Genomic DNA, 17,974 nt, shown 5'->3' with positions numbered 1-17,974 from the left:
GTATGATATACACGGTTTTCTTTGTTTAAGCAGAAATGTATCTTTAATGAGATTTTGGTGTCTTGGTGTCTCTTGATTCAGTTGGACCAGTCATACTAGTCAACTTTAACAGAACCACATACATGGGACTGTGATCACAATGAAGAAAAACTGGCGTAGTAGCAAGTAGCTTACAAAGTGGGGGCCTAAAATCTAAAATGTGATAATTCTTGGCAATTTATTCACCCTCATGTCATTCCGAACCTGTGTAATTTTCTTTCTCCTGCAGAACACAAACAAAGACATTTTGAAGAATGTTGGTAACCAAACAACTTTGACCCCCATTGAATTCCATTGAATGGACACAAAACCACTGAGGCATTTCTGAAAATATATTTTTTGTGTTTCACAGAAACAATTTTTGAATGACAGGGACATTTTTCAGCTTTAGAAAAAGTCCATGACATTTGCGCCAACACCTTCAGGAAGGAATCATCAGTATCTGAAGTTCAAACTAAATATTCTATGGTACATTGCCCATTTGTCTACTAAAATGTGAGTCTAAATTCAATCTTAATCTCTCAGATATTAAGTGTGTTTAAGTAGCTACTTGTCACGCTTCAATTATATTAATATAAGAATATTTATTCTGGTAATACTGTTATAAAACTCAAACCTAGTAATGAAAAGTTCTTTAAGTATCACCATTAGGATTCGAGCATTTTCACTCGACAGATTTTGGTTTAGACGACAATCCCGGTGACGTCAAGATTTGGTTCATTCTGATGATGTGAACATCAAACTCTGGTGTCAACAACAGAAGAATATGATTATAATGTGAACTCTAGTCTGATTCACAAATGGTATGAAAACAAACGTGGAAGTGAGAAGGATCTCAATTTCAGTGTCAGACCAGCAGTCAAATAAAATCTTGTGTTATTGCCACTATAAGTATAAGAAAGACCTCATTGGCAAAGGGGTGGTGTGGGTATTAAACACTACATGTCACGCCATTATCCAATATGGTTTCGGTAGTCTGTTCTCAAAAGGGCCAAGCACTGTCCTTCCTGCCAGAAAAACAGATTTTGCCCCGCTGCTTTTTGATGTTAAAAATATCATCGTTCAACTCGAAGTAAAGACCTGTAATACAGTACGCACTGAATCCAGTGCAGTGGGAAACAGATCCTGAGCCAACTTCCTCCGAGTGTGCTCTGGGAAACGGGGCTGAATTTTGAGAAGAATAGAACAGGATTTGGAGCGCCGCATTCCGAATGTCAATGGATCTGGCCGGGTTAATGTTTAATACAGCAGTGCCAAGGAAAATTCAATTGCTTCCGCAAAATGGGTGAAAGAAAGCCCGCAGGAAGACTTCAAAGAGCGATGACTGTGCAGCATCTCCACGGATACAGAATCAATGAGAGGCACATGGTAATTTAGGTTGATTATTCTTTTTTTCCGTGTGCATGTTCTCTATCTACTGTATTTTGGATGGGAAAGAAGTACCAGGTTTTGTAATAGGGGAAAAAGTAGGGAGGAAATTCTTCTCTCCTGGTTTTTATTTAGACTGCAGCTATTGAGAAGTAATTCAACCAGATTTACTCAATTTTAAATGACCATTAGTATAAAATTAAATGGCAAATGTTTTCCTTTGAGTCAAAATGTAAATGCACATCACAACTGGCAATTGAAACGGTTGCTCTGTAATTACAATCGGCTAAAATTATACAATTTGTACCACTTGGAACTGTGCATTATTCAAATGAATGTTAATGAGTTGTTTTCTTGATTGAAATATAAATGAGTCATAATAAACCTTGTTCTCCCTCTAAAGTAAGTGCAGCAGTCTTTTAGACAGTGGGGCCTTGTGGCTTTGAGCATTTCAGTCCATTAACCCAAAATAATTACCTCATTTGCAAAACAATGATTAGCTGCTTCTTTCCTCGTGTTCCAGGGCATCTTATAGGTTATGAAATTATAATTTCTTATGCATTGTCCGCACTTCTGACACATGCTGATTTTCAACAGCTAATTTCATCCGAAATATGTTTACCTGCTAAAGCCCTCTGCCCTGTTTGCACGTCGAAGTAATAAAGAAATTAAAAAGTCATTTAGCATTTTTTGGTAAAGTCTGGATTTCACACCTCATTGGCGAGACTTGTGAAGCTTATTAGGCTAAATCACTGTTCAGCGCTGAGAGCATTGAGCTGCTGTCTGCTAGAAATGAGGTGATGAACTGACACCCTCAGTATCCTGCACTGCATCTCGGTAGAATTCATTAAGTACTATATAAGAATTTAGAAGAAACAAATGGTCCTTTATGGCAGATGTTAATGTGTCTTTAATGTTATACTGAAGTAATTAAAGTTTCAGGGATAACAAGTTATTAGTTTTCTAGAACAATGCATCAACTTTAAAAATAAAGTCTTCAAAACAAGTGTTCTGTGTTTACATTTATATTTAGTCATTGAGCAGACGCTTTTATCCAAAGCGACTTACAGGGGGTTCAGGGAGCAATAAGTGATTTGTCACACAGGAGCAATAATACAATAGGTGCTAATACAAAGTTTACTAGTTTCAACAAAAGCTAGACCAATACCTGTTGAGAGAAAGAGTTTTTTAATGTTTTTTAATACATAAAGCATCACATGAACCTTCAGTGGCTTAAAGCTGTTGTGCAACCCTGGTAGTTTCATTCATTTACGATTCTTATAATGTTAAACCAGCACAAAATAAGTCATACATAGAAAGTGAAAAATGTTGCGTATGTCTTTCACTTCATGTCCTTGGGTTTTATTAGGCGTCTGGATAACATGGTTAGAGCTATAGCCACAAGGACAGACTAAGAGTTGTACAGTACAAACAGGGTAGTGATGTCACACATGCTGCTTTGAAACCGAACAGCCTCAGCAAACAAACCACTATTACACCCTTCTCTCTTTCTACATTCACCTATTTATCCCTTCTTTACTACCGCTCCATAAGTCATCCCTTTCTCCCTGTTTTCTCTCTCTCTTTCTCTCGCTGCAGCAAAGCTTGTCTATCGTCATCATAAGTAAAGCGTGGCGGCTTTCTGAAGTGTCATAACATGTTAACAGTCGTGCCAGTCAAACCCCTCCGGCAGAGAGCAAACAGAGACGTTTTTTGCTTTTATCTCTACAACTAAATCTAATATTAAACATTATACTAAAGCTCTGTCCCAAAACCTAACTATTTTAAGGCATTTTAAGCATTTTATTATGTTCCCGAAGGCTGTGCCAACATACAGTACATTGCCTTTCCAAGATACCAACTTTTGGCCAAATTGCTAGGCAGCTTTGCATATGCCCCATCTGCTAAAGCCAATCCCAGAATGCACTCCAGTAATGTCAGTACAAAAAAATCTCTCCAAACATTATAAACGGTGAAAGAAATACGTCATATTGAAAACATTCTATTTAAATGTTTGCATAATGCAATTGATAGTAACTGTATACATTTTTACAGATTCAAAAGTCATCACCTTACGTTATCCCAAATGTTTCCAACCATGTTTGAGCCCAGAAAGATTTGCAGTTTTTTTTCCATCCAATGTCCCTCCCCCATTGCGTTGCACTGTCGCCTGTCAATGGCATCATGAATGTGATTCGTGAGTCCAGACAGATTAATTTCCATCTGCATTTGATGTAAATACACCTCCCAATAATCCCCTCTCCATAGCACTGGTACATCTGTTGGATGTCTGCTAAAGATCCGGAGATCTGGAAAGCATCAGCTGTGTAAAAACACAGATTTAGAGAATCTAAAAAAAATGCAGCCTTGGAAAAGCAGTTTTACATACGTTCTAAATTATAAACATCTTATAGACATCTTCTAAATGTCCATAACACATCTGACAGGAGACATCTCAGAGATGTATTGCAGATGAACAAACTTGCACTTGTGTTTTGTATTTCCCATGTAGTGTGTCCCCTAAGATGCTGTATTTCATGTATCATGCTAGCTCACTAGGTTTTATGATAGAGTTTATCTGTGCGTTTGAGCAGGACATGCATGATAATATCCTGGGGTGTTAGGGGATGCGTCAGAAGATGATGCAGAGCAAGTGTGTGGTGTAGTGTGATAGACACGCTCCTGGTGGACGTGTGCGCATTCGTTCCTGTGTAACGTAATGTTTTGCCATGCAGCGAGATGAGAGCTGTTTGCACTCACACATGAAAACTAATGCAGCTGTTTGCTCTGCTGTTTTGAGATGATATTTTAGGCTAGTCTGTGGAAATTAAAGGCGACGTGCAAAATGGCCCCAGCGCTTAAAGATGACAGACATAAACCAGACGCAGTAAGTGAAACTGAGTCATATGTCTGTGTTTTGTTGCCAATGGGTGCGCCATACTACATACATAGTATGTTTTCCTACAGCTGTATCAGTCTTTTATCAATGTGATCTAAATGTGAACTAAAGACGGATATTTGAAGGGTAGGATACTATTCTGTAATATATTCAAGATTAAGATGAGATATGCAGAAACTGGCTAAGTTACTGCCACTTTAAAGGAACAGTTCACACAAATTGTTGTTTAGTTTAGCTCACGTAGGCTTATTACAAGTTGTCTTATGATATTTATCGTGCCCTATCTTTAAACCTACCTAAACCTATACCTGCTAAACTCTTTTTTATATGAAGGTGACTTCAAATGTCCCCATAACTCTATATTTCTGACCATATTTGTAAAAAACAATTCCCCAAATTTGGCCTTTTCTAGAATAGCCCGGATACACACGCACACACATCAGTTTGACATTCAAAAGCAACTCTCTCTCTATAAACTGAAGTCTAGTGTTTGACATTAAAAAGTCTCTCATTTTGACTGTTATCTTGGTCTTCTAATAGAGGTCGACTTCTCCACTTCTCCTGTCAGGCACCACAAAGAGCTCAGTCTATTAACCTGTGAGGCATTAAAAGTTAAACTGTCCCGAACGTCTGCTCTAATGCTACGAGACTGAAGACATGGTGGCATTAGAAGAAGAAGAGAGAGATACAGAGACAATTGTGTCAATCTCATGAGATTATTCACCTCCTGACCAAAGCACGCTAAGCTTCTGCTAATGTTCTGCTCACGGTTGGATTTTGAGTGGATTGTGATTTTGTAGTGTTTTGTTTCTTTGGCCTTTTCCATTTGCTAGTTGATGTTGTTTTTTCATTTTCATAATTGATGTTTGGTTTCAAAGAGAATTAGCCGTCAGGAAAGAGCTCATCTGGTTATGCAATTTCACATTCATTTAGCCTAACACATGTTGCATTTTCCCCTGTGTAAACAACGTTATTTGTTCTCTTGGCCGAGCATAATAAAAACACGGGGGTGATGTTTTAAGACAAAACACTGTGTAAAATCTTTTAATCGTGTATTGTATAAAAGATTTAGCAAAACAGGATAGGAGGGATGTTTTTTTGTTCACATGTTTTGTTTGTCCACATTTATATTAACTGGTTCCTGCAGTATAGGATTATATATTGTGTGTTCATATGGTGTTCATCCATGGAAAGTGTTGTCTAATTGAAATTGTATTTGAGTGGTTTGCAATGTGAACTCTAGCTGTTGTGTACGTAGCATGTTGTGCAGCATATTCTGTTGATGTGTTGTCTCAGTCATTTTGACTGTATCTCTGCTCCACTAGTCAGTTTGATCCTGATGGTTTTCGTCAACCCCATCAGCAGCTTGTTATTGCCCTCTCAGCCAACTGTACATCACACACACACACACACGGACGGGCAAAACAGAGCTGACATGCACTTACACAGTCACACACAAACTCGTGCCGACACACATGGACATGAGGCCAAAACTGTGACCGGGTAATTTATAATTCACAGTGTGATAATCACATTGACTTCTTTTTACAAAATGCTTAAAATGAAGTGTCCTCATTGGAAAAAAGACCTTCCTTTGCGTCCTCATTCTCTCTTAACCCTGTTACCGAAACGGCAACTTGCATTTTCACACCAAAAATCACTTTCTCACCCTGTCCTCCGTAGAGTTCAAGCGCAATGTGCTCCCTGTCATGAGATGATGGGGAAAAATACTTGTTGCCATGGAGATGAGAAAAAACGGCATTCGGTTTCCCCCTTTGAGATTATTTATAGTTGCCTTTATTGGGTTTTATTGAAAGGAAAAAGAGGGAGAAAATGACTCCCTGGTCAGAACAATATGTTACGGTACAAATGAGGCGAGGTCACTGTGATTTGAAATGGAAAGGCACTTTTTTTAGTTAAGTCTGCAATGTTTGGGCTTAATGGAGGCTACAGCATCACGCTTGTTTTTATGTTTGTTGAGCAGTGATTACAAATAGGTGGTTTATTTTAAGTTGATTCCAGTAAAGAGAAAAACCTTTTTAGGGTTATGTTTTGAGTTTTGTTTGGACTGCCACATAATTATCTGTAATTCAGAGAACTATAGACCTACACTCTTGTTCTGAGTAAAAATTGGAAACTGACGTTTGTGGTAAGATATGCACTTATAATAATTAGGGTTGTGGAACAACACTGGTCTCACGAATCAGTTTGGTTGTGATTATAATGGCAACGATTTGATTCGACATTATTCACGATGCATATACGTTTTCTCGTCTTTCTACGCTCCAGAGACGCATGCTTCTTTCAGTTTGAGAGTAGATTGCTTAGAGATGTAATATGCTGTCTGTTATGTGCCTATTGCGCACTTTACATCTTAAACAGCTTTCAATAGCGGTCCAAGTTTAGAAATATATGAAAATAGGCTTTATTTATACGCAGCTTTCTGCGCGCGTACACTTCACCTAATCGGGAGAGGGCGAGAGAGACACAAACAAGTGCTGCTCGCGCTGAAATTACAGTATAAAATATGTATTTATATGATTCATGTTTATAGCAATTTTTTTCAAAGAACGTAAGACATAACAACAAAAACAGTAAACATTTACATTTAGTCATTTGGCAGATGCTTTTATCCAAAGCGACTTACAGATGAGGAAACATTGGAAGCGATTATAACAACATAGGCAACAAAATACATAAGTGCATCAAACTAGTCCATTAAAGCCTAGCACAGTATACAAAGCTAACATTAATGTGGTAAACATTGGCACATCATATTTAGTTGCATCAATGCACATTCACTGAAGACCATTAAACCGCTCTAAATAATAATATAGAGTATGTTACTATACCAATGATGTAAAGATTATTTTGATGATTGATAGGAAATTTTATTTTGCATCTTAAGGACTTGGCAGATTTATGCAGCTTTTCATTCAATGTAGACCTAGTGGATTGGAATTAGTCCATCAAAATTATAATACGTTGTGAAAAATAGGATGCCAAAGGTGCCCAGATGGTGTGCTGTTGGATGGTGTACAGTGGATCTTTGAAGTGTGCATCCGTGCATGCTTTTTCAGGTATTATTACCCACAAGGGATTTGCGATGGTTGGCTTTCATACATTTTAATGTGTAAACCAAACTAAAGCCTCAGTTCCATAGTTCTGTGCACGTCTGGGTATACATTTTACATGCATTTTTATCAATGTATCATTTTGTTCTGTGTTTATTTTGTTATAACTATTAGGCCAAACTTGCACATTGTCAGCAGCCTTAATAAATATGTATGTAAACCTCCAATTATGATTTCATTGGGTCATTAAACTGAACCTATCATCTGTTTTTCCTGGATGAAGGAGTGCGCATGGCTCAGTTAGAAAGCTGTTGTTAGGTTTTATTCACGGAAGAGGCTGAAAGAGTTGTTCGTGTTTACTCCCAATAATTGCACAGATTTTAGCACAGCTAAATTATTTCTGACCATTTCTTTGCGCACACACACTCTCTGTTTTGTCTCTCTTTCTTTTTCGGTAGATAGAATTGTCGGGTGTGTGTCTGACTCTGGCTCTCTTTAATGACAAGAATTGTAATTAGTTTCATCAGTTTCATCATTCTGTGTTGTCTGTCAACATAGTTTGATTATATTTTTAAACGCACTGAGAGAGAGAGAGAGTGAGAGAGAGAGAGTGAGAGAAAGAGAGAGAGAGTGAGAGAAAGAGAGGATGAAAAGGTACAACAAAGCATTCCCTGAAAGTGGAAGAAATTGTGCCAAGAACACAAGGTCATTCCAAGATGGAGGAAGTAAAATGAAAAGCTGAAATGATTTCATTTCTGAAGTAGAAGTAGTGTTTTATGTGGTTGTTAATGTGTTTTGACTGTTTTAACATGTTTCCCTGTGATTGCTAAGATGACTCATGCAGTTGCTAGGTGGTTGCTAGGGTGTCCAGCGTGGCAATTCCAGGTCCAATGTCTGTTGAATTTCTGTTGCAGTATTTAAGATGTTAAAACATTGCTTCTACAAAAAAAGTTAAATAAAAAAACAGCATTTTCATTTGGAATTTGAAAGAAAGTTTCTCAGTGCTTCACAAAAGGAAACAAAATTATAATTTTACAAATAGTAAATAAAATAAAAACATCATCCATGGTTTCATGAAAAAGAATAAATGATAAAGTTCACATATAAATGTATTGGGGATAGATGAATCATTTACATTTATGCATTTGGCAGATGCTTTTAACTTGCAGTGCATTCAAACTATACATACTGTATAATACATATAGGCTTTCATTCCCTGGAAATCAAACTCTTAACTTTGATGTTGCTAACACCATTCTTTACCAGTTGAGCTACTAATATCCCAATCAGTGAATGATTTCATAAATTAAGAACGGACAAATACAACCAATACAAAGTATCATTCACATATAAAACACCATGATAAAATGTCACACGTCACAATAACAGAAGCTATGGTTTATTTATCAGCGTTGTGAAAAAAACATGCTTTTTTATTTGTTTCAGCTCTCACATTAATAATGTGAACCTGCACTCAAATTTATTTGCATATTTCATCATTGTTGAATTTGGATATGCGTGTTTGCCCCGACAGTGTTTTCACTTGTTGTTACTTACCTTTGTAGAATATTAATTTGACTTTATATCATTTATCAGAGAAAGGCAAAGATAAAAGGAGATAAATGAGTTCATTTTAAACCCTGATTATAAAGGCTGTATACAGTTTAATGCACAGTTTGTGTGTGTGATTTAGCATGCAGTATACAAATTCGATGCTCGTGTACAGTGTAAGCATTAAGAATTGATCTTACTAGATTAATCTCAGTTTCGTCATTGATCTCAGTGCGGTTTCTCCTCCGTCAGTAAATACTCTTAATGAATTCATGCCTCACAAATGAATTTAAGCATGAAAGACAAATTTTTCATTTTGACACACCAAACAGGATAAAGCAGAATAAAGAGCAATATGTGTCAAACCCTTCCTTTTCATTACTAATCTGTCTTTGGCTTTATCTGTTGAGGTAAACCCAGAGAGCTTTTTCACATGCTAATATTGGCATACTAAGTGACATCAGTGGTGCATTTTCTGTTCTGTTTTAAGGTGTTTACACTGGCAGGGAATCGTAGCAATGAAGTAATTTGTTTTCAATGTGAATTGTATTTTATGCAAAAGTGTCCAATGTGGCGATGACAGCAATCTGATGTCTGATATGGTGGGTGCGTATAGAAACACCTATGAGAACACAACAGATTGGAAGCTTGATGACATCTGATGATTTATTGGATAGTTCGCCACAAAAATAAAAAATCAACATTATGTGGTTCAAAAGTTGTGTTTGACTCTTTTTTCTGAAAACACAATAGTAGATATTTGGAGAAATGTCTCAGTGGTTTTGTGTGAAGTCAATAGGGGCCAATCTTGTTTGGTTATCTACATTCTTCGAAATATCTTTTTTTGTGTTCGGCAGAAGAATGAATGTGAGTCAGGTTTGGAATGACATGAGGTTGAATAAATTTGTTAGCGACTCTTGTTAACATTAATGTGGTGACCTTTAATATGTATTAATATTTCTTTCTTTCTTTTCTTTTTGTTTTTCTTTTCTTTTTTCATTCTTCTTATTTACATATTCACCCTTATATCTATTCATCGACTCCATCACTTTCTCTATCTTATCTTTCTGTCTCTCTCTCACAAACTCTTTCTATCTATCTGTCTTTCTTAAGTAGGCTCAGAGTGTGTGGAGAGGCTGTGAGAGGATTCAGAATGACGATGAAAGGCTTGTCCTCCAGTCGCAGTCACCACCACACACTCACGCACTGTGACCCTTCCTATGACTCTCTGACCCTCCGCCATGAACGACACCCTTGCGTGTTCAGCCCCGCCCCCTCAAATGACCACGCCTACTACAGGTGCCAGTCTGACCTGGCCAGCAGTACGTTTCCGAGGCGACATCACTCGCATCACGAACTGAAGGATGAATGCGCAATAGTCCCCTATGTTGGACCAGGGGGCGTGGCCGGGGGGAGTGGCTGTGGCCCATGTAGCTCATCCGGCATACCCCCTTCCCTGCTGGAACAGTTTGACCAGCAGCAACCAATGAGGAAAGATGGCTATCACACATTGCAATACAAACGCACAGCAGCACTTGAGCACCAACGTAGTGACAGTCCTGGGCGTATACGTCATCTCGTTCACTCCGTTCAAAAGTTGTTCACCAAGTCTCATTCCCTGGAAGGTCCCAGCCAACGCACCCTCAATGGCCACGACCCCGTCATCCCAGCCGACGCTATGGCAACTGCTGCTTCTCACCCTAACGTCTCCACATCTACCATAGGCACCCTCCACAAGACTTCGAGCAACAAACGAGGCAAGAGCAAGGAAAGGAGTCGCTCCGAGCCCAAACCCCGTGCACGCACACCTGGCTCGGGTTACTGGAGCTCGGACGACACTTTGGACAGAGAGATCTGCCTGTACCACCAGCATCAACCTTCTGGAGTTATGACCATGGGTCGCCGTCCGGACAAATCTCAGTCTCACTATTTCCTAGGCCAGAGCTACAACACACTAGGAGGTGGTCGCTCATCTCTGAAAACCTCACGGAGCAACAATGATATTGGAAGCTGCTCCACGTGCTCCAACACACCAGGAGGCCCCCTGGCTATATGTGGCCCGCCGCCGGTGGACCAGGTCGGACCGCTGGTCAAGAAAAGCTCCTGGTCAAGCACGTTGACGGTGAGCAGGGCCCGGGAGGTGTACCAGAAGGCCACGGTCAATATCGATAAAGCCCTATTGAAAGCACAGACCTGCCAGCAGGGACGAACCTGCCAGTTTTTACAGGTAGGAGCGAGATTTGGTTTCAATCGTCATTGTGCTTTTGATCTTCATCTCCATCATCATTACCATTATCATCAGGTCCTCTGAAGACCTGATGGATTTGTGCTGAGGAGGCATGTGCGTTTGGACATTTCATATTTCTTGAAGGTGTGACATCTCTGAATCTCTCTTCTCATCTATTGCATCATCTGTCCACACCTTGTGCCTTCACCGCATGATCTTCCTGCTTTGTTTGCATTTTTGTGAAGAGTATGACTGCATTGCAAGAAGTTGCACGTCACACGTATTGCATGCATGTGTGTCAGAATGCAAATTTTTAGGAAAGCATTAACATATGCACAGACCCGCTGTGTTTTATTGGCACTGAATGTAAAAGATTAAAATGAATTCAGAGTCCATGCCATGTGCTTTGTTTTCTTCACTGTGGAGGGAGGCTGTGTGATGCTGAGATCTTAAAGGAATAACAAAAAGGGAACAAAGGCAAAAAAATTGCCCGCAACCCTGGAGATCAGTGACTGTTTGTGTGAAGATTAAGTGAAAATGGATTTGCATTTATGCTTTGTTAAATGCTCGCTCTCTCAGTCTCTCTCTCCGTCGATTCCTTTGTGACAGTTATTCAGTATGAGGCAAAAGAAAGTAAAAGAGAGAGCTGAATTGAAAAGGGAAGGAAAGCAGAAAAGTGAAATACAGTCAAGGTCATTCATCCCTGCTGGACAAAAAATAGAAACCATCACCATTAAATATCATTATGAACTATTAGCTTTTTCCCATTAAACCCTAACAGAATTCCTTTTGGGTGTGTGTTTTGGATATTTTTCCAATATGATTTAATGATGTTCTATTGTTCTATGTCCAGATAACATCCCACTGATAGAATCCATCAGTAGATACCATAAGTTACCATTAAAACCAATTCAATTCCCATTATAACCATTACATCCATTACATTTTCCGTTGTGTTGTGCGGGGTTCTGTTGTTTTTTTCCAGCAGGGGGATTTTTGAGGGCAGGAAATAGTAAAGGGGAAATAGTGAAATAATTTTTGAAATGTAATTGCTTAAGTTCTGTAGACCAGGCCTACTTCACACTGAAAGCTAATAAATCACTGAAGCTGTCGGTCACTATTCTATTGAATACTAGATGTCCCTACTAGACCTTCTGTATCCAACTGTTTTAGGAATCTCTATAAAAATGTGTCAGATTGGAGAGAGCCAACGCAGAGCACACTTTAAATAAAATTGCAGTTTAAAAGCTGCCTTCAATTTGTGCATTGAATCAAAGCGATGCCAATATTACAACATCCAGTAGAGTTTTCTTTTCTTTATTTACTGGAGTTGCAACTCTAAATAAAATGTATATAGACGGTTTCATCTTAAAAAACAATAAACTAACGTTACTGCACATGCACACTTTTGTGACACCACCTTAACTTCCGGTTCACTTTCAAAAACGGTAGAGTGCCTGTAGATTATTTCTGATAACAAACAAAAGAAACCCAGAAGAACCGTTACTTGGCTAAACCTGTCTCTCCAATATTTAGCATTTAGATACCAAGCTCAACCGCTAGATGAACCATCGGTTTGTTAAAATGCGACCAAACTGCAGGACCCATTCAACAAATTGTTTATTTAATCAAATGAACGTACAACAACATTCAACAAATCATTTATTTAATACAATTAATATACAATAAAATAATAATATAAATTAATATTGACATAAATTGAATAAAATATAAATAGTTATATTATTACACTAGCCGGAAGTTAACTCGGGGGCAGGCTAGCGTGCGTCCGATGAAACAGTCTATATTGAGAATGACAAAATGATAATAACACATTAATGCCGGTTTCAAAGGCTTAAAACTAGATCCACACTAAAATGAATGTTTGAGCTGTCTAACTGAAAATAAATTGCCCTAACATTCTTGAAACATTTACCATCGTTTTGTCTTAAGATGCATACCAGTAATGTTTTTATCTAAGGCATTTTATAAAAGTCCTAATTTAACTAAGTCATAGTCCTGGCTTAAACTAAGCCTTATCTGTGAAACCGGGCCTAAATTGTTGTAATAATGATTTATAAATGTACAATACAGAGCATTGCTGCTGTAGAGTAAAATAAAGTGTGTTTGTGTGGGTATGTGCGTGCGAGAGAGGAAAAAAGCGAGAGGAGAAGAGGAATGGTAAGAGGAGAAGAGGGTACAGATAATGGAATCTGGAGAGATAGAGGAACTAAATTAAAAGGCACAACTCCAAGAGAAGAAAATGTGCCAAAGTGGCATATCTCAGAGACCATCTGCAATAATGAGATTCTAACAGAGTTAGTTTAACAGTACGTGCTCTTACTAGCAGTATTTGAATCTATATATTGTTGTCACTAACTATAGCTACTCCGTAACTTTATTGTCAGTCTTAAAGCAACCCCTGTTTTTAAGCAAAGCCCAGCTTTGTTTCCATGCTCTCTCATTCTCTTTCTTTACTCCTTCCTCATTTCCATCCTCTACTCTTTCTCACCCTGTGAGTGGATCATGGTCCTGGTCTAAACAATATCTGTCTTTGTCCACCTCTCTCTCTCTTACGGGCTCGATCTCTTTTGGATGTTGGAGGATAGGTTGTTGGGTACGGCCCCTGGTAGAGCGTGTGAAAAGGGGAATGTTTGAAAGAAGCATTAGCATGCGGCACACATCGCTCAGTGAGACCCGGCTCGCTGGCGGTTCTTTAGTGGACACCAGAAATGGTGAATGACTTTGGAAACCAAGCCGTGCTGGATAATATGAAATGATTGTGATTCATCTCAGAGAGGTGAGGGTTGGAAAAGGGCACTTTATGTGCGTCGTGCATGGACAGTGTAAGTGGGCGTGAAATGTTTTTTAGATCGTTTCCTGGTAATGTTTAGGATAAATGTTATGGGTTGTGCCGGAGTCAAGATTACTTGAGTGTGTAGTTTCTCAAGACTGCGCTCGAGTGGTACTTGAGGGTGTGCGGTTATGGGTTGTGTAAGGCCATGTGAAATACTACATCAAGAGCAGTTTTTAGGTTTGTAGGAGAGAAATGATGTACCATTAGATGTTTAATGTGTTCTATTGTAAATGTGAGAAGGAATTGTTCTTTTCTTACTGAGAAGAGATTGTTAGCTATTTGTAGATGTCATTTGTTGTCCAGGGATTTAGTTTTTCTTTAGAGTAAGCACAGAGAAAGCTTGTATAAGTTAAAGGAATAGTTACCCGAAAATAATATGCTCACCCTCTAATGTCATTCCAAACCTATATGCATTTCTTTCTTCTGCAGAAACATAAAAGACGGTATTTGGAAATGAATTAATTACCAAACAACATTGACTTTCATTATATGAAACCAAAACCACAGAAAAATGTCTTCTCTTGTGTTTAAGAAGAAAGAGTCATATACAGAACTTTTATTTTTGTGTCCCTTTGAATGAGAATTCATTACTTTTCCTATAAACCATTTTTCCTATTATGCATGCATTTATAATCACATATTTTATGTATGACCACACTAATAACTCATGAATGTAAAGTATATTCATATATAATGTTTGGTACCTTCATTTTATAGAAAAACTTGTTAACCTAACTTAGTAGTAACTAATTTTTTTGTATTTTGAGAAGCCCACTTTCTCTCTGACTCCGTGCAGGTTCCTCAGGATGAGTGGAGCGGCTTGTCATCTGGGGGTCAGGATGATGATATCCCGTGCAGACGCATGCGGAGCGGCAGCTATATAAAGGCGATGGCAGACGAAGACAGCGGAGACTCGGACTGTAGCCCTAAACGGTCGCCTGCAGTCCAAGCCCGAAGAGCAAGCTACCTGAAAGCCACCCAGCCCTCCCTCACCGAGATGACCACACTCAAGTGAGTATGTGCAGGAGAGATGGTATTAGTACATGTTGTACCCATGAAATCACAGGGGAAATTAAGCACATGTATGTGTACGGCCGGCTTACAGGTGCATGGGAGCAATGGATCTGTCTGCAATTTCAGGTTCTCATGGGTCATTTTAAACATGTTACTCGCCAGTGTTTCCACTCACTCCGCTTTTAAAGTGCTGTTGGGAAGCATCTCTAGAGACGGGATAGTCTTCGTCCTTAAACCCCCTTCTGCGTTCACACACAAACACATGCACACGCTCGGCGGAGTTGTGTGACTTCTTATAAAACCCCTCTGCGTCTTGAGACTCCTACGGCTACACTGAAATCCTTTCTCTCTCACCTTTATTAAAAATTCAGTACAACAAAGTCATTTCAAAGGGAAATTTTTGTGTGCCTTTTAAGTTTCTAAGGAGTTTCACATTTTTAGTGAGTTGCATATAAAAATATGCCATTTGAACGCAGAAGATGATCTTTAATTTAACGTTAAATTAATGAAAAAATCTTAAGCGTATTTTGCTGTTATAGATGCATAAGCATACACAGCGGGTTCGAAAGTCTGAGATCCCTTTTGAAATCAGGTATATTTAAACCTTGAAAATGCATTTAAGAGTATTGGCAAATTTTCAAACACCAAACTATTAGGACGTATCTATTAAAGAACACAATATCATTTCAACTCATTAGGAAAACATGGATCATTAGGTTTTGCACAAACTTGTGGGGTTCACACCAGCGGCAGTACATGCATTTTAACTACACTACCCTAAAAATTAAATGCATTTAAATTTTTCAATTCTAAAATTCCAAAATGCTCACCACATCATTTGTTATGAAAACATCCAACAATCCAGTAGTGAAAACTTGATATCCCATGGACTATTCATGAGCACAAAGTGATTTGCATTATAAAGGGAATGAACTCACAAATTTGGCTCCGTGTGTGTGAGCTTTGCAAACACAGCGTTTGTTTAATGCAAGCGCTATCGCTTTTGACAACAGCAGATGCTCATCAGTGCAGGAAGGAAGTGAGGACTTAACATCTGAGCATGTTCTTTACGTGCATCCTTGTGATAAGAATTGCCGCAGCATTGAATATTCAGAGCATTGTGCCTTCAACTCAAAGACACATGCGTTCAAGTGTTAATATCTACACCCATATATAAACACACGAAATATGGCTGTCATACATAGAAAACATATAGGACATGTATAGATTTATATCCATGTATTCGTTCAAGCACATTCAATTGCGTAGATATACAAGATATACAAACTCTACAAACGGCCACATTCGCCGAGGGGAAAATGAGGAAATTTGATGTTTTTCAGCGCAGAATATTATGCCATGTTGCGTTACATAATAGTCGCCCGAGGCCCGTGCTCATTACAGACAGACATGTCTTCCTTTGTTTCCACGGTAACGTGACCTCAGTTACGTCATCACTTAAGGACCACACCACTTATCAATGACCGGCCTGGAGACTTTTTCTGTGTGTGAGAGTCTGTGCTCATGCGTTTATTATAAGATGAACATAACTTCAACCATTATACACACCATATTATGGGTTCAGAATTTGTCCTTGACTCCTAAGCATTAAGCTTTGGCACGCAACTCGCCTGTTTGTTCTATGAACATTGTAACCAAACAGTTCTGGGGCACTATTGACTGCCATGGTAGGAAAATAACACTGTGGTTGTCAGTGGTGCCTCAGAACTGTTTCGTTTTCCCACATTCTTTAAAATTTCTTATTTAAGACTAAATTAAACCTTGTAAAAATTTCTCCCCACGCTGGGGGAGAAACCCAAGCCATTTCCATAAGATCTTAAAGAAACTAACATTTTCTTCATTTTTAAATAAAACATCTATCGAATTCTCATCTATACTGGATTGTTGTCTTCATCATTTATGTACATTCATCACACATCGTGGATTTGAGCTAATGTCTGATCCTTTATTGTGTTTTTTTATAAATTGATGCTTTGAGTTGTTTTTCGCTTTCATGTCAGTCCCTTCTTGCGCTTTTCCTGCTTTCTCTCTCTCTCTCTGTCTCTCTCTCTCTCTCTCTCTCTCCCCGCATCCCTCTCTCCAGTGAAGAATGAGTAATGCATGCAATGTTTTTTTCTTGCTGTAACCACATACTATTTTAAGAGGAGCATCCATAATTAAGATTGACTAGACCTGCAGGATAGAATGTGTGTTTGTTTTTGTGTGTTTCTTCATGTTTTAATGTGTTTCTGTTTATATTTCAAGTGTTTGATTGCAAACACAAACAGGATTCTTGTCTTATTGTTTGTCTTGTTTGTTTGTGGGATTGCTGCAGCCCCTTAAGTAAAAAGCTAATGTAGCGCACATCACACAACCAGAATTTATTTCTTTATAACTCGTAGTTATTTAGTATTTTTATTTAGCTTCATCACCGAAGGCCCATTTTAATATTACTAATAATATTATGAATTACAATTATTCTGTTCTCAGAATAACTAAGGCAATAATAAAAGTGAGTGAGTCACCAACTACAGCAGTTTCAGACATATTGAATGTATGGATTGATTGGCTGAGATTCATATATTTTTTATTCATATACATTTATATTATTTCTCTATTACTAAATATGTATTCACTGTCTCTCGCTACAGGATCAGTACGGAGTCGCATTCCCCCAAGCTTCAGATCCGGAGTCACAGCTACTTGCGAGCGGTGAGTGAGGTTTCAATCAACCGCAGTTTGGACAGTCTGGACCCGGCCGGCCTGCTGGCCTCGCCTAAATTTCGCTCCCGAAATGAGAGCTACATGAGGGCCATGAGCACCATCAGTCAGGTTGGTCATTCGCTCCCCTCTCTCTGGTGGAAATCGCCCTTAGATACTAATCTCAGACCAGTTTGAGATTAGATTTAGAAGGGGGTAAAGAAAAACTGGTCTTGGATCAGATC

The 17,974-nt window shown here is 38.6% G+C and overlaps 1 protein-coding gene across 1 annotated transcript in view; it reads left to right on the top strand.

The window, feature by feature from the left end:
* Positions 1-10,084: 10,084 nt before the first annotated feature.
* dlgap1b (discs, large homolog-associated protein 1b) overlaps positions 10,085-17,974 on the top strand; it is a gene marked incomplete at both ends in the record, with an annotated part of 34,899 nt that continues 27,009 nt past the window's right edge. The window contains 3 exon segments of the mRNA XM_079447687.1: positions 10,085-11,158; positions 14,812-15,026; positions 17,681-17,861. Of these exon segments, the coding sequence (XP_079303813.1) occupies positions 10,085-11,158; positions 14,812-15,026; positions 17,681-17,861 (1,470 nt within the window).

The sequence above is a fragment of the Barbatula barbatula genome (genome assembly GCF_947034865.1).
Source record: "Barbatula barbatula genome assembly, chromosome: 23".
Lineage (NCBI taxonomy): Eukaryota > Metazoa > Chordata > Actinopteri > Cypriniformes > Nemacheilidae > Barbatula > Barbatula barbatula.
Note: the sequence above shows the minus strand (reverse complement) of the source record. Positions and strands in the feature narration are given on the sequence as shown.